We start from the raw sequence: 22,263 nt of genomic DNA, 5'->3' as shown, positions 1-22,263 counted from the left end.
GCTTAGTTCGCTATGTCCTTAGAAGGCTATTAGCCTTTTTCCTAATATGGATCATTTTTGTGTTAGTCTACTTTTAATTAGGACTCTCTATTATTTTTAAGATATTTAAAAATAAATAAACAAGCATAAAATATTTATCAATTAACCAACAGTATCCCATTGCTATTATTTTAACTCAATTAATAGTAACCATGAGCAGAAAGCTTACATTTAACTATTTATGACAGACCTTCTGATTAAAGTTTAAACAAAGAAAAATTGGTATCTGGATCGGTTTCCGTCGTAAAAATCCTGATCGGAGCATCAGTAATGAACACCATTAAACTAAAGCGCTTTGCATCTGACAGGTAAATGAACTCACTCTATCACATCCTATATGAGATTATTCAGATATATACACAATATACAGAGAGTGGTTCGAGAACTGACTCCAACCCAGAACCATGACAGTGGAAAATGTCTCATAGTGTAATTTTAAATATATTTAAGAGGAGCAGACTTAAAAAACTGAACATTGAGGTTTATTGTATTTGTTTACAAGGTGGAACAGGTTAACAGTTGTTTTTTGCATACAGTCTGTAAAATGAACTGAAAATATTACATTAGTTTATCAGAAGGTAAATTAATTTGTCATGGCTCACACTAAGTTCCTAAATTCTGCCATAATTGACCAGCTCAAGTTTTCTCATGCCTACTTGTGTGTTATATTGTGGCATGAGAAAACTTAATAAATGTAAAAGTGCAATAAAAATGTTGTCACTAAAATCAATTAATAATCATGATAAATAATCGAGATCTCAATATTGATCAAAATAATCTGGATTATCATTTTGGCCATAATCGTACAGAACTAGAACCAAAGTTTGTACTCTTTAGGATAAAACAGCTCTCTCCACTCATAATATTTCAATGGTATTGGTTAGACATAATCTGTCTCAAAAGATACTAATGAACTATTCAGAGAAGAGATTCAATTTTACTGTCAATATCATCGCTGAGTGAGCCTCCCAGATCAAAGAGTTGATTGATGTTAACAGTAGACATGCAAACAAAATGTTCCTCTGTCCAAGGACTCTGTAAAAGTTCTAAGAATGTCTCTTTGTCAAGGTCTACATCACGGTCCTTTTGTGTTTTTATTAGCATGTTACTTTCTGTAGTATTGACAGAGGCCTCCAGGGAATTAACATGAATGCCAGGTACCATGAGGTTCTGATCTTGTGGTATTGGGCTCAGAAGACCACACTCATTCAGACTCAAATCCTCACTTAGGGCTGAACTTAGCAGAGCATCCCAGTCAAAATTACCCATAAGAGATCCCAGAACCTTTGGTTCCTCCACGGCCAGCAGTGGGGAGCTTGAGCGACACAGAGCTTGGGCACTTCCAGCCCAGTGGTCATATGGCTGTTTTCTTTTGTAGCCTTTTACTGCGCTCCAGCAATCAGATAAAGTGGTTTCTGCTAGGTGAGGGTCCCAGTTCTGGTCAAGTACAGTGACTTCCTCACAGCTGCTGTGACTCAGGATCAACATGGAGAAAACCCGTGACCTCTGTTGGCACAGGCATAACTGGCTGTGAGATCATTCCGAGTTGATTTTTAAGAGCTGGGTTAATCTGTATTGGAGGCATCCTTGGCTTCTTATAAGCCCCAGTCAGGAGACGTTCAGCATATTCCGGATCAATCTTCCAGAATCCACCCTTTCCAGGCTCATCCTTCTGCCTTGGAACTTTTATGAAGCATTTACTCAGTGAGAGATTGTGATGGATGGAATTCTGAAATAATTTATTTGGAGAGAGGACAAAACCACAATAGCAACTTTCCTTAATCACTTTGGTGAAATTCATGCTATTCCTTAATTATAGTTAGCAAAGCAGAATGTACACTGTTGGGAAGTTCTCTGCTCATTCTCTATTTTAATCAACACCATCATAGACTAAACAACTACCACAAAGAAGCTATACTTAAATGAAGCAGTGACCCTTTGATCTTAGTTAAACATTATATCTTAATGTTTTGGGTTAGAGTGGCTGAAAACTGAGGATATGTCTGGCTAATCCTCAGAAAGCTAGAGGGATAATTAATCATTCACCAACAAGTTTTTTTTTTTCCTTTCATTTCTCAAAAAAAATTCCAAATTTAATTAGTTCATCTGATGACTAATCTGACTGAATTTCTTTCCTTTTATATAGGATCAGGCTACACAGCAGCTATGCTCTTCTTCAATGCCACTTTATTTGTAGGGGACCTCAATTCATACGAAAGACAGTCATTCAGTGCGTTTACATGGACAACAATAATCCACTCTTAACCCGATTAAGACCATACTTTGATTAAGAAACTACCATGTAAACAGAAATTTTTAATTACCTTAATCTAATTAAGGTCATACTCGAAGTAAGCAATAATCGAAATAAGACAGGTGGAGTACTCCTGTTTTAGTCACATTATGGACGTGTATTACAGACATGTAAACACCTTAATCACATTATGAACGTCGTGTAACAGTTTATTTTGCGACAGGACACGATCACACACGACAGTTTTACGTTTTATGGCGAACAAGAGAGTTCGGCTGCATCCCAAACCGCATACTTGCCTACTATAGGCCTGTAGTGGGGAAAAATACATGTATCTGGGCTACTATATAGACGATAAGTACGCAGTCCACGGCTTCAAGCAGTTGACGCGGGCTGTTAATCTGGTTATGTTCTAAAACAAGTAAAACGGGTACATGAAAGGAGTATTCAAAAAGCGACTCATGTAAACACCTTAATCACATTATTATCTTACTCAGAGTAAGGTCAATAATTAGATTACTGCTGTCCATGTAAACATAGTCACAGTGCTAAGCAGAGGTTTGTTTCTATCCAAAGGGTCTGATATGGATGCTATTATAATTGCTCTTTTTCGCTCACTGTAGTATAGTATAGTAGTATGCTCAAATTTAGTTCTGTCAAGTTTGTGGATACACGTGCTTCATTTAGCTTTTTGAGGTGGCAACTAAAATTGGAAACAAAGTGGTCACTATAATCAACTCTAGGAGAACAGCCTAACTTACCTGCCAGTTGGGGTCAGCATGGCAGAAGTAGCAGAAGTTGTCAGTGATCCATTTATAGATACAGGACTGTGACTTTGCTTTTCTTGCTTGCTTGTATAGCCATGCAAATTAGGGTGGCATATGAGTATAGTGGCTTGATGTGAGGGTTTGTCTTGTAGTCAACCTCATCTGGGCAGTGTCCATGTGCAACCAAACTGAGCAGAGTGCACAGGGCAGGAACTGCTGTTGCTATGGGCTTACCAGGGGTCAGTGGCATGCCTATGGAGGCAAGGTCGCCTGCTAGAGGAGATGCGGGAGCTTCTCCACACAGCTGCTGCTCAGAGAGTTTGCTCTGATGTTGGCTAGTAGAAATCACTTGTTGCCTTCCACTGTCACTAAGGATAGAGAACTCTTGCAACCAGTGCAGACTGGTCAGACTGTCATCCATGTTATCAGAACTTCTGTTGTTGAAACCGCTGCTTTCGATTAGGTCCTTTGTAGCAGGACTCACTACTTTTTCCTCCAGCCCCAATGAGCCCTTAAAATTTGATATAAAAATCGTATGTAGTCAGCTATGATCAAGCCAATCAAAGCTCCCCTAAATTACACGGCTGAATGAAGGTCATAGAATTTCCCAGAACAGTCACAGCTAGCTGTGCAAGCTGTCTGAGAAAGTCTTCCAAAAAAATTTAAAAATTGGTTACATGATTTGAAATGCGATGTAGAATTTATATATTTTTATATATATATATATATATATATAGTCGCGACGGACCGACAGCCGGCGCGCAGGAGAAGAAAGATGCTCCTTCCCCAACTGCCGCACCGGCACGAAGCGGACAGCCTCGTGCCAAACACACCAGCAGCCGGAAGGCACGGCACGGCAGGGCGGGACCGCTGACACTACGCCGGCCGGCGATTGGGGAGTCAGGCGGGAAAAGTCCACCAATCGGGCGACAGAGGAGGAGGATAAAAGGGCGCGCTTCCGGCCATACGGGAGGAGGAAGACCGACGGTGAAGGAACAGAATCCGTGTGAGCGCGGATGAGGCCACTGGGCGGTGAAAATGCACGCACCGGTGGATGACGGCACGAGAGACCCACGCCCTCGCCTCGGGAACCCCGACACGCCCTCAAGAAGGTCACGCGACAGCCACACCCCCCACGCACTCACACACACTCGCACTAAGCTAAAATAAAACACCCTTAATAACTGCAACCTGTCTCTTGTGGGTCTTTGCTCTGCCCTTCCCCTGAGCTAACTCCCTACACTGGTGGAGGATGCAGGCATAGGAGCACAGACTCGCCTGCAACGAGCACAAACCAAAAAAAAAAAAGGGGGGGGGACCCTGAGAGAGGAAAAAAAAGAGAGAGGGGAAAAAGGCGAAGACAACCATGGATCCCACACTGAAGCACCTCCAGCAGCAAGCAGTGACCCAGCAGCTCGCTGAGAGCCTTCAGCTCGCCACCCAGGCGCTGATTGACCTGAGGATGAAGACCCCTGCAGCCGCCGTGCCCCTCCCCAACCCGGGCTGCGAGATCCGCCACCTGCTTCCCCCCCTCGGCCCTGAAGAAGATCTTGAGGCGTACTTTGAGACCTTCGAGGGTATTGCCCGCCGGGAAGGATGGGATCGCGACGACTGGCCTTGCGCCCTCGGCCCCCTGCTCACGGGAGAGGCGCGGACGGCCTACTACGCCCTCGAGCCAGAGGAGGCTGCCGATTACGCCACCATGAAGGAGGGGGTCCTGGCATGGTGTGGGCGAACCCACTACCAGGCGGTGACAGACTTCCATCGCTGGACTTACCGACCGGGGGCCCGACCACGCGGCCAGCTGAACACCCTCCTCCGGATCACCAAGAGATGGTTCCGGCCGGATCAGCATACCGCCGCGGAGGTGACAGAGAAAGTGGTGGTCGACCGCTTTCTGAGGGCGCTACCCCGGACAGAGCACCAGGCAGTGGGGGCACAAGCCCCGACCACGCCCCAGGAGCTCCTGACGGCCCTCGAACGAACCATGGCCACCCTGGAGCTCGGCCAAGCTGAGCAGCCGCCCCTCGACCGACCCCGCGGTGCCCCTGGCCCCCGCCCCAACCGCCAGTCCCGTCCCCGCGCCTGGAGGGCTCGCCAGAGGTCGCCCGTCCCTGGAACCCCCCCGGACGAGCCCATGCCTACGGAGCCGGAGAGGGAACCCGCCCGGCCGCTTTCGAAGCCATGGCTGGCGGCCTGCGCCCTCCACCTACAGCAGCCACGGCGACGCACGAAGAGGAGCCGGGCCAGGCAGGCCTACCTGGCCCAGGACGGCGGAGAGACCTCCACGGAAGGTAAGACCCCCCAACCCACTAACCCTCTGTGGTCTGTCTTTTCCCAGGTGAACCGGGAGGGGAAGTTCGGACGGGAGCAGAAGGAGGACGACCGTCTGAAGCACTGCTGGGCCCAGGTGCGACTGATAGAGGGGGTCGACCAGAGCCCCGACCTGAGACTCCCCGCTTCGTACTTCCTCGTCCGGAACGGGCTCCTCTACCAACGGACCTGCCGCCGCGGGGAGCAGGTGGACCTACTGGTGGTCCCCAAACCCAGAACACCCACCGTCATGCATCTGGCCCATACACATCCACTCGGCGGCCACCTGGGGCCACGAAACACCCTGGAGAAGCTGAGGGATCGCTTTGTGTGGCCCGGGATGGACGCGGATGTCCGGGCCTTCTGCCAGCAATGCCCGCAGTGCCAGCACACGGCCCCACGGCCGCCCCCCCCGGCTCCCGATACTCGGACCATGGCAAGCGTACCTTGGTCGGGTTAGGGGAGGACCTCACCCCCGCCCAGAGACAGGAGCTCACTGAGCTGATCGACCAGTTCTCGGATGTGTTCTCGGCCTCCCCGGGGATGACCCAGCTGGTCCAGCACGAGATCAAAACTCCCCCCGGCGTAGTGGTGAGACAACGGCCCTACCGTGTCCCAGAGGCCCGACGCAAAGCCATTGAGGAGGAAATCAGTCGGATGCTACGGGACCACGTCATAGAGGAGTCCAGCAGCCCCTGGTCCAGCCCCATCGTCGTCGTGCCAAAGCCGGACGGGAGCATGCGGCTGTGCAACGACTTCCGGAGACTGAACCAGGTGTCCGAGTTCGACAGCTACCCCCTCCCCAGAGTGGACGACCTCGTCGAAAGGCTGGGGAGGGCCCGGTTCATTTCCACCTTGGACCTGACCAAGGGCTACTGGCAAGTTGCGCTGGCGCCGGAGGCCAGACCTAAGACAGCCTTCAGCACGGCCACCGGCCACTGGCAGTACCGGGTTCTCCCCTTTGGGCTACACGGGGCACCCGCCACGTTCCAGCAATTGATGGACATCCTCCTGCGGCCCCACCGCACGTTTGCCACTGCCTACCTGGACGACGTAGTCATCCACTCCTCCACATGGGCCGACCACCTGTTCCATCTTAGGGAGGTCCTGAAGGCGCTCCGGGAGGCCGGCCTGACGGCCAACCCCAAGAAGTGCCACCTAGGGCTGACTGAGGCCCAGTACCTGGGGTACCGCATCGGCCGGGGGATGCTGAAACCACAGGCGAAGAAAATCGAGGCCGTAAAGGACTACCCTCGTCCCACTTCAAAGAAACAGGTACGGGCCTTCTTGGGGTTGGCGGGGTACTACCGGAGGTTTGTGCCTAACTTCTCTGCTGTAGCTTCCCCCCTCTCAGATCTCACCAAGAAGGGCCAGCCAGACCGGGTCAGGTGGTCAGCCGACGCAGAGAGGGCCTTCCAGGCCCTGAAAGGGGCCCTCACCAGCGCGCCGGTACTGCGTAATCCGGACTTCGACCTCCCATTCACCGTGCACACTGATGCATCCGAGACCGGGCTTGGCGCCGTCCTCTCGCAAATCTTCGACGGGGAAGAACATCCGGTCCTCTACATCAGCCGGAAGTTATCCCCTGCAGAGAAGAAATACGCAGCCGTCGAGCGAGAGGCCCTGGCGATAAAGTGGGCCATCGAGGAGCTGCGGTACCACCTGGCTGGCCGGCACTTCGTCCTCGTAACTGACCACGCCCCCCTGCAGTGGATGGCCAAAGCCAAGGACACAAACACCCGGGTAACACGCTGGTTTCTCGCCTTGCAAGATTTCTCGTTCCAGGTTAAGCACCGGGCGGGGGCCCAACATGGCAACGCAGATGGGCACTCTCGACGAGATGCACTCTGGGCCCACCACCGAGCGGCAGTAGGCTCGGAGCTGAGGGGGGGCTACTGTCGCGATGGACCGACAGCCGGCGCGCAGGAGAAGAAAGGCGCTCCTTCCCCAACTGCCGCACCGGCACGAAGCGGACAGCCTCGTGCCAAACACACCAGCAGCCGGAAGGACCGGCACGGCGGGGCGGGACCGCTGACACTACGCCGGCCGGCGATTGGGGAGTCAGGCGGGAAAAGTCCACCAATCGGGCGACAGAGGAGGAGGATAAAAGGGCGTGCTTCCGGCCATACGGGAGGAGGAAGACCGACGGTGAAGGAACAGAATCCGTGTGAGCGCGGACGAGGCCACCGGGCGGTGAAAACGCACGCACCGGTGGATGACAGCACGGGAGACCCACGCCCTCGCCTCGGGAACCCCGCCACACCCCCCACGCACTCACACACACTCGCACTAAGCTAAAATAAAACACCCTTAATAACTGCAACCTGCAAATCGTGTGGGTCTGTGCTCTGCCCTTCCCCCGAGCTAACGCCCTACAATATAATATATATATATATATATAAATAATACTTCACAAAAGTGAGTACACTCCTCACATTTTGGTAAATATTTGATTATATCTTTTCATGTGACAACACTGAAGAAATGACACTTTGCTACAATGTAAAGTGGTTAGTGTACAGCTTGTGTAACAATGTAAATTTGCTGTCCCCTCAAAATAACTCAACACACAGCCATTAATGTCTAAACCGCTGGAAATAAAAGTGAGTACACCCCTAAGTGAAAATGTCCAAATTGGGCCCAATTAGCCATTTTCCCTCCCCGGTGTCATGTGACTTGTTAGTGTTACAAGGTCTCAGGTGTGAATGGGGAGCAGGTGTGTTAAATTTGGTGTTATCGCTCTCGCACTCCCTCATACTGGTCACTGGAAGTTCAACATGGCACCTTATGGCAAAGAACTCTCTGAGGATCTGAAAAAAAGAATTGTTGCTCTACATAAAGATGGCCTAGGCTATAAGAAGATTGCCAAGACCCTGACACTGAGCTGCAGCATGGTGCTCAAGACCATACAGCGGTTTAACAGGGCAGATCCCTCTCAGAACAGGCCTTGCCATAGTCAACCAAAGAAGTTGAGTACATGTGCTCAGCGTCATATCCAGAGGTTGTGTTTGGGAAATAGATGTATGAGTGCTGCCAGCATTGCTGCAGAGGTTGAAGGGGTCGGGGGTTAGCCTGTCAGTGCTCAGACAATATGCCGCACACTGCATCAAATTGGTCTGCATGGCTGTCGTCCCAGAAGGAAGCCTCTTCTAAAGATGATGCACAAGAAAGTCTGCAAACAGTTTAGTGAAGACAAGCAGACTAAGGACATGGATTACTGGAACCATGTCCTGTGGTCTGATGAGACCAAGATAAACTTTTTTGGTTCAGATGGTGTCAAGCGTGTGTGGCTGCAACCAGGTGAGGAGTACAAAGACAAGTGTGTCTTGCCTACAGTCAAGTATGGTGGTGGGACTGTCATGTTCTGGGGCTGCATGAGTGCTGCCGGCACTGGGGAGCTACAGTTCATTTAGGGAACCATGAATGCCAACATGTACTGTGACATACTGAAGCAGAGCATGATCCCCTCCCTTCAGAGACTGGGCCGCAGGACAGTATTCCAGCATGATAACGACTCCAAACACACCTCCAAGATGACCACTGCCTTGCTAAAGAAGCTGAGGGTGAAGGTGATAGACTAAACCCTATTGAGCATCTGTGGGGCATCCTCAAATGGAAGGTGGAGGAGCACAAGGTCTCTAACATCCACCAGCTCTGTGATGTCGTCATGGAGGAGTGGAAGAGGACTCCAGTGGCAACCTGTTAAGCTCTGGTGAACTCCATGCCCAAGAGGGTTAAGGCAGTGCTGGAAAATAAAGGTGGCCACACAAAATATTAATACTTTGGGCCCAATTTGGACATTTTCCAATTTGGACATTTTCACATTTTCACTCACTTTTGTTCCCAGCGGTTTAGACATTAATGGCTGTGTGTTGAGTTATTTTGAGGGGACAGCAAATTTACACTGTTACACAAGCTGTACACTCACTACCTTACATTGTAGCCAAGTGTCATTTCTTCAGTGTTGTCACATGAAAAGATATAATCAAATATTTACAAAAATGTGAGGGGTGTGCTCACTTTTGTGAGATACTAATATATATATATATATAAAATTAAAATATCTTTATATATATGGTCAATAATTCTACTTAATTAAAAAAAAAAAACTTTGGTCAAACTCACCTGATATGTCATTTAAATCCTTATTAGGACTGGCGTGTCACGTTGAAGCCAAAGTAGAGGGACTTAATGGTTAGCGTTGATGCGCGCGGTTCTCTCCCGCGTCTCCGGTACAAGGCGGTTTGCCCTTTGTTGTTCAGAGCGAAAGACCGATGCAGCTTTACCAGTGACTGGTAGGAATCATCAAGAAATTAGAATTAGAATTTTATGAAGTCAATTGTGTATTGCTGTCTGTATGGAAGGGAGTCAATACACAATGACTTCATAACATTCTAACACCCATCGGTATATATCTTAGTTTTGAAGCTTGGATCTAAGAAACACCAATATCTCTGCTGTCGCAGAGGCGAAGTTCCTGGAACTTCTTATAAGAAATTGCTCCATGTAATACTTGTCTCAATGTAATACACGAGAGACAGAGAAATAGTTTGTATATTTCCTATGCTACCAAAAATCACTAATTGGTTTTGACAGGTCTAGGTCAAAGGTCATCATCAGTTATAATGATCTTGACAGGTCATCATCATCAGTTATAATTATGTTTGCAGGTCATCATCATCAAATGTAAATATGTTAAATCCGATTCCGGTGCAATCCCACGCACACACACAAGTTTTTTCACATAGCTTGTATTCATATATAATATGGACATGTGCATTCCCACGCATATCCCCTGTTTAGGCTGTTATTTGCTTTCCTGAGTTAGGCCTAGGTCAAAAAGGTTAATGATGATAATTATTGTTACATGTTCGTTCCTATAGCTTTCCGGTGCAATTCCACACAAACACGCACGCAGACACAGACACGCGTGCACACACACACAAACATACATAATGCTGATGAAATAACAAATAATGAATTTTCATACACATCCAACCTAAAATATCGCACACACACAGACACACATTATCTTGTCCAATCAGAACAAAATAAATTAAAATTGCTCCATCCAGTAGGTGTCGGTATAAACACCATAAGTTTATAGAAGAAGGCCTCACCCACCGTCTAGGTTTAAAATACTCTGTACTTAGAACAACGTGTATGAGCTTATAACATGGCTGATGCTTGTCCTAATGCACCAAAAAAAAGCTCACTCTCTTTTGGGAAGATTAGAAAAAAAATTTAGAGCATGAAAAGATTCAATATTGGGTAATGTCAAACGCTAGTACAGCCGGATTTTTTTTTGATGCAGGAAAGGGAACTGTTTTGCTTTTCACGTTCTCGGTCCTGGGTCACATCCACTGGAGCAGTGCTACTGTGAGTGTAACTTTTAACGAGGGTGACTGGAAAAAGTTCAGAAAATGGTGCAAGGATTTTGACTACATTGTTAGAATGGATTTCTTTTCCCCGGATGCGTACAGGCATAAATGGAGCAGTACATCTCTGCAATGCAAATACCACATCAGAGCAACAAATTTCTCGAAGAACCAGGTTTCACTGCACTGTGTTGCTGTATTAACCAGTGACAACGCACCTGATAACAAAGAGAACTGTGAAGTGAGGTATGAACAAACCAGCTGGCACGATCTACAACGCTACTTCCATCAAATCGATGAATTATTCCAAAAAATTGGAACAAACAACGAAAATAAAAGTAAGGCTACAAGATCTCTTCTGAGATCATCAATATACTACTCTTGAGCAGAAACTCCACCTTCCCTAAGACTCCTCCCATATGATATATAAATGAGTCTGACTACATATCAAGTCAAAGCGTTCTGAGCATCAACAAGCAATATGGCTTGTGAACTCAGTCCCGTTTTCTACAACTCTGATGCTACCCTGGATGATGATGTGATCAGTTTTGGTTTTGAAGATGGCGAAAACCTAGGAAAAAGAAATCTGACCTATCTGACAATGAACGATGAAACCGATGGGTGTATAACCAATACCTTGTTAGCCATTATACGTGCGGTTAAGGGAGAAGGGTTGGACAGAATTTTCCAACAAGATCTGAAGGACAACTGCCACGGGTGCACAATCAATCATCCGAGTCAACTCCAGCACTCGTATTTGTTCGATACTGACGAGTACTATCTGCACCTAAACACCTACAGATTGCTGAAAAAACTATTTAAACCGTGTTTCAAATACACATTGGCAAGAAGTCTGAAATTGTGTGGTATAAAACACACTACATCCCTGGAAAAAATTCAAGGTATCGCTGAAGCCATCGTATGTGAATGGCGAGACGAGCCTCATATCAAAACTGTGCTGAACGACGTCAAGGAGAAAACCAAAGACATTTTCAATGAGCAGGTGTACGAAGACATTGTGGACTACTGGACCTTTCACTCTGAAAAACTTTCTGAAATAAAATGCTTAATCTACACTTGCATTTGATCATTCTTGTCTTGACACTCAAATGACTGAACGATTGATGAAGAATATATATTATACGCCATCAGAACCTGGTTCGTATGGTAGCGTTGAGAGTTTGCAAAGACCTATTGTTGAGAATATAGGTAAAAGAGCTAATGATACTGAAATAAAAAACTGGTTAGCAGGGCAGGATGCATACAGTCTACATAAACCAGTATCTACAAAGTTTAAAAGAAACAAGGTTTTTGTAAAGAACATCACTGAACAGTGGCAAGCTGATTTACTTGACACGAGCAACCTGTCAGAGAGTAATGACGACGCAAAATTTATGATAACGTGTTTAGATATTTTATCCAAATATGCCTGGGTACGTGTGTTACGAAACAAGACTGGACTCGAGGTAACTAAAGCCTTGATTCCATTCTAAAGGAAGGTAGAGTTCCCAAAAAACTACAAACTGACCAAGGGAAGGAGTTTAACAAAAATTTTCAAACATTAATGAAAAAACATGACATTGTTCACTTTGTTATGGGTACGGGGCAAAAAGCATTGGTATGTGAAAGGTTCAACAGAACGCTAAAGACCAGGATGTGGAGATATTTTACCGCTTTTAACCCGAGAAAATTCACCGACATAGTCCAGGATTTGATTCAAGGATACAATCACAATTACCATTCCAGCATCAAAATGATGCTGAGTTCCTTCAGAGTATTTAAAACCCTCTATGAACTGTTCTCACCTAAATTAAAGAAACTAAAATTCAAGTTTAAAGTCAGTGATATCATTAGAATTTCCCGTTTAAAAAGACAGTTTGAAAAAGGATACGAGCAAAAATTTCCAGATGAATATTTTACAATCTCTGAACAGATACCGAGAGATCCCCCGGTATATAAATTACAAGATTATGATGGTGAAAAAATTGAGGGAACATTTTATGAACCCGAGTTACAATAGATCATTATTGGGAAGGACAAGATGTTTAAAATTGAGAAAACCAGAAAAAAGTTCGCCTGGTGAAATGAGTGGGGTGGCCCGATAAATTTAACTCTTGGGTTCTGGGTGAAAACGTAGTTAACATGACAAAAGGATCGTCGTGAACAAAACTGAAATCTATATTCATTAAACCATGGAAGAGTGTGGATTCTTTGTGACCCTTCCAAGCAACACGTCATTGGATAGGTAAAAGAGCTAATGATAACCCTAACCCTAAGAATAAGATCGCGCACTACACTACTAAATTCGCCAAACCAATCGATTTGAACGGATTATGGGAAGTCTCGCTCACAGAGGTTCAATATATCCAGAGTTGGTACTCGTTAACAGAGGAAGACTGTCCATGTCATATTATCCAGAGGGATGCACAGAAAACACAAAACAGTAACAAAACAGTAACTTTAATATCACTCAAGGATATCATAAAAGTATCGAAGAACTGGTTAGTGAAATCAACAAAAACATGAAGAAATTGGAACTTGGAATACAGATAACCTATAAACCTATGAAAATTAAAATATGCATCGTGTCCTAAAAAATCCATCCATCCATCCATCTTCTATACCGCTTTATCCTTTTCAGGGTCATGGGGAAACCTGGAGCCTATTCCAGGGAGCGTCCTAAAAACATTTTACGTTCAAAGCTAATGGAAAATTATGAACCCCGGTGTTCCGATAACGACGGTTCCAACATAACTAACGATGCAAAGGTTGGGGTCGTTAACTATCCTGTAGCCTCACTTTTTTCATAAGTGGATGTCATGCTCGGGGATTGTCTTATATCTCAATATAGCAGTACATACCCATACCGTGCTACCTTTGAAAGTCTTCTCAACTATGCAAAAGATACCCTGGAAACACAATTTTGCACTGGGCTATTCTACAAAGACACATCGGGGCATATGGACGCCACAGACCCAGACGGTCGAAACGAAGGTCTCAAAAAAAGGGCCAGTTTCAGTGCTGAAAGCAACACCTTTGACCTGATTGGACACATTCACTTGGATATATTTTTTCCAGGATAAACTTTTACTGAACGGTATCGATTTGAGGATTATAATGGTTTGCAGCCAAGTACCCGATCGAAAGAGTTTGAAGACTAGCTGCAGGGAGCCGCATTTGTTCACAAGAGAACCTTTTCCTTGGCCTTTACCTAAAACCATTATCTTTGGGATGGTAGACAACAATGCCTTCAGCGGATCTTACAATAAGAACCCTTTTAATTTTAAACATTATGATGCAGTTTATCGCGCTCTATGTAGACGGTACTCAATATCCTGCAAAACTGTTTCAACCTGTTTTTCAGTCCGGTAATGTGGTCCGTGAATTCCATTCTTTAATTTTAGCATCAGGAAAGCAGCTGAAACATCAGGCTTTGGCAATAAAAAGAGAAGAGTACCTTAAAGGATATACTTTATTCGCATTCAACCTGAATCCTGACAACGACTGTGGGCAACATTTGTCATTAATAAAGTTGGGACATATGCGATTGGAACTCAGATTTCGACAACCGCTTCCGAGCACAGTGAATCTAATTGTGTATGCCAGTTTCAACAGTATTCTAGAACTAAACAATCGAAGAAATGTGCTCATCGATTACCAGTAACGCATGGATACCAGATAAATAATGGAGGTTATGAGAAGTTGTCCTGAAATAGAAAAAATATTTCACAACGTGATGGCCTGTGACGAGCCACCTACGAGTACACTGAGAAAGTTTCCTGCTTTGTTCATTGTAAACACACATCCGAGACACATGCCGGGTGAGTACTGGCTAGCTTTATGCCTTAATGACAAAAACACCAGATACTTTTTTGACTCGTATGGAAACCCTCTAGACTATGAACTCTTTCCTCGATCGATTAATTATTTTTTGACAAAGAACTGTTGCAAAATGAAATATAACCCTGTACAAGTTCAAAACTTTACTTCAGTTTGCTGCAGGCAACACTGTTTTTTTTCTGTGTCACAAAGCTAAAGGTTATTCGTTTAACCATATTATGTGTATGTATAGCAAAGATTTAAATAGAAATGATAATGCTGTTGTGTCTTTTGTTAAAAAAAATGTACCGTAGAGTAAATAAAAAGCATTCATTTACTTGTGTACAATGTGTTAACTAGATATGTTTCATTCCTCTTAAAACATCTTAGGGAGTTTTTCCTTGCCACCGTCGCCACTCAGTGGCTTGCTCAGTTGGGATAAATTCGCACCTTTAATATCTGTATACCATGTTGATATTTCTGTAAAGCTGCTTTGAGACAATGTCTATTGTAAAAAGCGCTATACAAATAAAATTGAATTGAATATGTTTCATTTGCATGTGTAGTGGAATATTAAATGACGAGGCTTCAAAAGAAAATGGTTAAAAAAGTTATTTTATTGAAATAAAGGGTAACACAATATAACATTTGTTGTCCCTCGCCATTTCAAAAACCAAACCAGTCAGAACGGTTAAAAGATTTGAAAATTAGGGGGGGAAACAAGGTGAGAAGTATCCTTTAGATCTTTTTATGTCAGATATTTTGCATTGAACACCTCCATTAGGTATTGCTGAAAAGGGTATATTTAGGTTGGCTATTGTCTGTAAGAGCTCTTTCCAGCCTAAAGGTCTCCGTTCGTGGGATACTCGATGAGGGGCCGTGAGATTTTCAAGCAAATCCACCATGTCAGATCCTTTGATAGTGTTTCCTTTAATAATAAATTCACCACTATCGTTCCACGAAGCACCAACTTTTAAAAGTTTTTCCATAACGTACGAAGCGTTTCTTTTGTTTCTTGCAGAAAGGTTAGCAAGCACAAGTCTTTGGGCAGTTCAGTCACCGTTGCTTCCGATTTGCTTTCCAGTATTTTAGGTAGGGACAGGGTCAGTTGAGCAGTTTCCTGCTCTCCTAATTTAACCAAGATTTTAAAAAAATTCAGCACCGACGCATAGGGATGCAAGTGATTTGTTTCTCAAATGAAACCCCTTTTTATCTCTCATGATTTGGTTATGCGTGGTTACGAGTTGACCGGTTTGATCCGGATTTTTCACTCGCTCATCCACCAGATCTGTCAGTAATTTCAAATTGACAATTTCAGAATTGATACAATTTAAAATAATGCCTTTCGCTTTCATAGTTGTTTTTCCTTTTACGGTTTTGTAATCGTAGGTTTTAGGGCCTGCGCTTACGAATTCTACAATTTGATCGCCATCATCTAGTTTGTTGGTAAGACCACCTAAGTAATCGCTTAAGGGCAGCACCCAGTCACTTTCCTTACTTTTAAAAATGATACTGTCGGTGTCTGTGTCTGTGCATGCGTTCATGCATGTGTGTGCCTGTGCGTGTGTGTGTGGTGTGCGGAATTGCACCGGAAATCTATAGAAAACAGCAGGTAACAATAATTATCATGAACCTTTTGACATAGGCCTAACTCCTGAGTGTTTCACAATCTATGTGAAAGAACTTGTATGTGTGCGTGGGATTGCACCGGAATCGGATTTAACATATTCATATTTGATGATGATGACCTGCAAACATAATTATATTTGATGATGATGACCTGCAAACATAATATTTGATGATGATGACCTGCCAACATAATTATATTTAATGATGATGACCTGCCAACATAATTATATTTGATGATGATCACCTGTCAAGATCATTATATTTGATGATCACCTGTCAAGATCATTATATTTGATGATGACCTTTGACCTAGACCTGTCAAAACCAATTAGTGATTTTTGGTAGCATAGGAAATATACAAACTATTTCTCTCTCTCGTGTATTACATTGAGAGAATTATTACATGGAGCAACTTCTTATAAGAGGTTCCAGGAACTTCGCCTCTTTCTTTTTTTTTTTTATCAGTCAGTGCATTTACATGGACAACAATAATCCACTCTTAACCCGATTAAGACAATACTTTGATTAAGAAACTGTCATGTAAACAGCAATTTTTAATTACCTTACTCTGATTAAGGTCATACTTGAAGTAAGCACTAATCGAATTAAGACATGTGGAGTACTCCTGTTTTAGTCGCATTATCGACGTGTATTACAGACATGTAAACACCTTAATCACATTATTAATGTCATGTGAGAGTTTTCACCGCATTTTGTGACAGGACACGATCACACATGGCAGTGCTCAACATTTTACGGCGAACAAGAGAGTCCGGCTGCATCCCAAACTGCATACTTGCCGAATGTAGTGAGGTGTGCCGTGATTAAAACATCATCCTTATTAACTACGTGGCCAATGAGCTCTCTTCCTACCATAGTATATAAGCTGCTGTTTAGGCTTCACGGAATGCGTCATGATCGAAAACCCGCCCCTTCCTTTCGTTGCTACGGACTGCAGAGGTATGTGCTGTTAGCTTTGTTGCTTAGCTGATGGATGCTAGCGTTGTCCACTTATCATGAGATTTATTTGTTTAGTGTGACGTTGGGCTACCGAGACCGTGCATGTGTGGTGTGCTGCTTGCTCTCAGTGTAGTGTGCCGTCAGGGCTCTCATCTGTGTAGCATGGCAGTTTAACGTAACCCCGGTCGGAACGCCAGCAGTTGCTGTCACAACTATTAAAGAAGCTATCATACGATTTTCGTATGTGCCGTCGTGAGTATTATGCCATCGGATCACGGTAGGTAAATCGCTTAGTTCAATTATTTGAGCTAAATGATTTTCTATGCTTTCCAAATTGAGGTTGTAACACCTGTTTGTTGTTCTTAGGGTCCTTGATCTTGCATGCGTTAAGGCAGGCTGAGTGAGTGCAGTCGTTTTGGTATAGCTCCTCCCCCTTACTCGCGGGGCAACGTAGCTGCTTTTGGGCTGCTTGATTGTTTGGTTTTGTTGCTTCAGTTTGTTTTGTCTTTTACTTTGCGCTTGTTTGTGTTTTGATTTGCTTTATTTTGTTTTGCTTTGTTTTGTTATTATGTGTGGGTTACTGTCACTAACATCAGTTTTCTTTAATTCAACTGTGTTGTAATAGTCTGTATCAATTATGTTGATACTGCTATGCGGTAGTAGTAGTTTTGGTCAGCTTTGGTAAACTTGCTACCTGCAATCAGTTTTAGTGTGGGGTTATCTGTGTTTTTGTCACAGTAAGTTTGTTTTTGTTTTATTCTTTCATTCGTCTGCTTTGAGCTTATTGTAATTGGTTTTGTGTTTTTTTTTTTTTCTCCTTGTAGGAGCTGAGTGCTTTCTGAGGCTGAGGGGAAGTTCTTTGCTGAACCTTTGGCTTTACTTTATTAAGGGTTGTCATTATTGCGGTGTTCATTTGCAGTGAATTTTTTTGGGTATGATTCTGATTAGTAGGGTGCCGTCGTACTAGTCTGCCCTTCATACAGGAAGCCTCAGCCCTCCTATGATTATTGTTAACTTGTGACTGTTTTATTTGACCAATGCCTGACTGCATTGGATGTTTCTTTTAAAATAATTCTTGGCCAGTCTTAACTTTAAAATAAAATGTACTTTTAAATGGAAACCCATGCCTCTTGCCTGTTCTAAGTGGAATGTACCTGCGTGTCTTTATTTGGGTTATTTCCGTGGTTTCTCAGGGTGGTGTAGTTGGTAGAAAACGAAATGAGCGAGCCACATTGCTACATGTGGCGTAATTTCTATTTTCCTCGTTTCCTCGGGGTGGCGTAGTTGGTACAAAACGTAAATAAGAGCCACATTGCTACACTACTATAGGCCTGTAGTGGGGGAAAATACATGTATCTCGGCTACTATATAGACGGTAAGTATGCGATTTGGGACACAGCCCATGGCTTCAAGCAGTTGTCTATTTGCACGTACAGCATGACCAATAATTAACTGCACTTAAAGCGTTCGTAAAAAAATTAAATAAAAACACCCAAAACTGTATACGGTACCATAACAAAGACGAACTGATGCGTGAAACTCTGGAGGGACGTTAGACGGCGTGGCGTGGTGACGTAATGACGTGTGCCGTTAATCTAATTATGTTCTAGAACATTTAAAACCGGTACATGAAAGGAGTATTCTAAAAGCGACTCATGTAAATACCTTAATCACATTATTATCTTACTCAGAGTAAGGTCAATAATTAGATTACTGCTGTCCATGTAAACGTAGTCAGTGACTCCCTTCCATACAGACAGCAATACACAATGACTTCATAAAATTCTAATTCTAAATTCTTGATGATTCCTACCAGTCAGTGGTACTAGTCCTGCTACAAAGGACCTAATCGAAAGCAGCGGTTTCAACAACAGCAGTTCTGACAACATGGATGACACTCTGACCAGTCTGCAGTGGTTGCAAGAGTTCTCTATCCTTAGTGACAGTGGAAGGCAACAAGTGAGTTCTATTAGCCAACATCAGAGCAAACTCTTTGAGCAGCAGCTGGGTGGAGAAGCTCCTGCATCTCCTCTAGCAGGCGACCTTGCCTCCATAGGCATGCCACTGACCCCTGGTAAGCCCATAGCAACAGCAGTTCCTGCCCTGTGCACTCTGCCCAGCTTGGTTGCACATGGACACTGCCCAGATGAGGTTGACTACAAGACAAACCCTCACATCAAGCCACTACACTCATATGCCACCCTAATTTGCATGGCTATACAGGCAAGCAAGAAAAGCAAAGTCACACTCTCCTGTATCTATAAATGGATCACTGACAACTTCTGCTACTTCCGCCATGCTGACCCCAACTGGCAGGTAAGTTAGGCTGTTCACCTAGAGTTGATTATAGTGACCACTTTGTTTCTAATTTTAGTTACCACCTCAAAAAGCTAAATGGGGCACGTGTATCCACAAACTTGACAGAACTAAATTTGAGCATACTACTATACTATACTACAGTGAGCGAGAAAGAGCAATTATAATAGCATCCATATCAGACCCTTTGGATAGAAACAAACCTCTGCTGAGCACAATGACTGTCTTTCATATGAATTGAGGTCCCATACAAATAAAATCGCATTGAAGAAAAGCATAGTTGCTGTGTAGCCGGATTCTATATAAAAGGAAAGAAATTCAGTCAGTTTAGTCATCAGATGTACTAAATAAATTTGGGATTTTTTTGAGAAATAATGATAAAAAAAACATTTGTTGGTGAATGATTAATTATCCCTCTAGCTTTCTGAGGATTAACCAGACATTTCCTCAGTTTTTAGCCACTCTAACCCAAAACAATAAGATATAATGTTTAACTAAGATCAAAGGGTCACTGCTTCATTCAAGTATAGCTTCTTTGTGATAGTTTTTCGGTCTATGATGGTGTTGATTAAAATAGAGAATAAGCAGAGAACTTCCCAACAGTGTACATTCTGCTTTGCTAACTATAATTAAGGAATAGCATGAATTTCACAAAGTGATTAATGAAAGTTGCTATTGTGGTTTTGTCCTCTCTCCAAATAAATTATTTCAGAATTCCATCCGTCACAATCTTTCACTGAATAAATGCTTTATAAAAGTTCCAAGGCAGAAGGATGAGCCTGGAAAGGGTGGCTTCTGGAAGATTGATCCGGAATATGCTGAACGTCTCCTGACTGGGGCTTACAAGAAGCAAAGGATGCCTCCAGTACAGATTAACCCAGCTTTTAAAAATCAACTCAGAATGATCTCACAGCCAGTTATGCCTGCGCCAACAGATGTCACGGGTTTTCGCCATGTTGATCCTGAGTCACAGCAGCTCTTAGAAGAATTTGAGGAAGTCACTAGACTTGACCAGAACTGGGACCCTCACCTAGCAGAAACCACTTTATCTGATTGCTGGAGCGCAGTAAAAGGCCACAAAAGAAAACAGCCATATGGCCACCGGGCTGGAAGTGCCCAAGCTCTGTGTCGCTCAAGCTCCCCACTGTTGGCCATGGAGGAACCAAAGGTTCTGGGATCTCTTATGGGTAATTTTGACTGGGATGCTCTGCTAAATTCAGCCCTAAATGAGGATTTGAGCCTGAATGAGTGTGGTCCTCTGAGCCCAATACCACAAGATCAGAACCTCATGGTACCTGGCATTCATGTTAATTCCCTGGAGGCCTCTGTCAATACTACAGAAAGTAACATGCTAATAGAAACACAAAAGGACCGTGATGTAGACCTTGACAAAGAGACATTCTTAGCCACAGAATTTTTACAGAGTCCTTGGACAGAAGAAGAAGCGGGGAACCATCCTGATTTTCTTTCTATGTCTACTGTTAACATCAATCAACTCTTTGATCTGGGAGGCTCACTCAGTGATGATATTAACAGTAAAATTGAATCTCTTCTCTGAACAGTTCATCAGTATCTTTTGAGACAGATAATGTCTAACCAATACCATTGAAATACTATGAGTGGAGAGAGCTATTTTATACCAAAGAGTAAAAAATTTTGGTCCATTGCATTTCCATTTTTCTCTCCCTCTCTCCTTCTGTCGAGCCACACACGATTTTATGGAGATACTAGAGATCCTGATCCTTTCTGCTCTCCGGACATGCCTGATCCGTTTCGGATGTCCTACCTCTAGATGGAGCTCTCATCTGCTCCAATTCCAGATTGCTGGGACTACGGCTGCTTTTAAGGCCAAACAGACTTCATATAAATTCATAATTAACTTTTTCACACTAGCTGTTGTTACCCAGATGAGGATGGGTTCCCTTCTGAGTCTGGTTCCTCTCAAGGTTTCTTCCTCTTTACATCTTAGGGAATTTTTCCTTGCCACCGTCGCCTCCGGCTTGCTCAAATTCTTGGGATAAATTTGCACTTTTAATATCTGTATACCGTGTTTATGTTTCTGTAAAGCTGCTTTGAGACAATGTCTATTGTAAAACACGCTATACAAATAAAATTTAATTGAAAAAAAATGTTAGAACAGGAGCACACAACTGGAAAGAGTGGAAAGAGGGTGAGAATTACATAGAGATAAAGAAAAAGAAACACAACAAAGACCATGGCAGCCAGGTTCAAGCTTTGCCATGTGTAATCCTTTTGGCCATGTCTTTACTTTGAATGGGCAAGTCCAGACCTGCTTAGCAACTGGGCGGGAGGCAAGCCAAATCTCTTGCAGTATGTCACTAGGCCTCAGTAAAAAAAAAGTTTTTAAAAAGTATATAAAAGCTTCCCATATATTATGGCCTTTTTATCACTTTATCTAAGGGATGCCCTCCAGTAAACAAGCACTTAGACTTCTGCTGAGTATAAAAGGTTTTAATTTATTTATTTATGGGGTGACAAAAACCCCACAAAAGGCCCAAACACTAGATCTAAAGTGGGACCCCCTCAAAGAGCAGCCCAGCTAGAGCTTTCTCTTCCTAATTCTAACACAGCAGTAGCCATTCTCAGGACGCTAACCCCCAGTACTGAATCTGCATGGTGCCTGGTCCTCCTGTTAAAGCACATGACTGGAAAAGACAAAGGATGAAGTGAAACAGAAGCTGCGTTTACATGGACTACGTTTACATGGACAGCAGTAATCTAATTATTGACCTTACTCTGAGTAAGATAATAATGTGATTAAGGTGTT

At 43.9% G+C, this 22,263-nt stretch overlaps 1 protein-coding gene and 1 pseudogene across 1 annotated transcript; one reads left to right on the top strand and one right to left on the bottom strand.

The window, feature by feature from the left end:
• Positions 1-499: 499 nt before the first annotated feature.
• Positions 500-3,577, bottom strand: LOC128622557 (forkhead box protein J1-A-like; annotated as a pseudogene).
• A 15,363-nt stretch (positions 3,578-18,940) lies between these two features.
• On the top strand, positions 18,941-21,607 carry LOC128622536 (forkhead box protein J1-A-like). The gene is made up of 2 exons (XM_053649133.1): positions 18,941-19,475; positions 20,188-21,607. The coding sequence occupies exons 1-2, from the start codon at positions 19,047-19,049 to the stop codon at positions 21,031-21,033; spliced, it is 1,275 nt and encodes a 424-aa protein (XP_053505108.1). The 5' UTR covers positions 18,941-19,046; the 3' UTR covers positions 21,034-21,607.
• Positions 21,608-22,263: the final 656 nt, after the last annotated feature.

The sequence above is a fragment of the Ictalurus furcatus genome, chromosome 2 (genome assembly GCF_023375685.1).
Source record: "Ictalurus furcatus strain D&B chromosome 2, Billie_1.0, whole genome shotgun sequence".
Taxonomy (NCBI): Eukaryota; Metazoa; Chordata; class Actinopteri; order Siluriformes; family Ictaluridae; genus Ictalurus; species Ictalurus furcatus.
Note: the sequence above shows the minus strand (reverse complement) of the source record. Positions and strands in the feature narration are given on the sequence as shown.

Coding starts and splice junctions, on each gene's coding strand:
- LOC128622536 (XM_053649133.1), top strand. CDS start 19,047: ATGGATGACACTCTGACCAGTCTGCAGTGGTTGCAAGAGTTCTCTATC. Junction 19,476..20,187: donor ATGCTGACCCCAACTGGCAG/GTAAGTTAGGCT, acceptor AAATTATTTCAG/AATTCCATCCGTCACAATCT.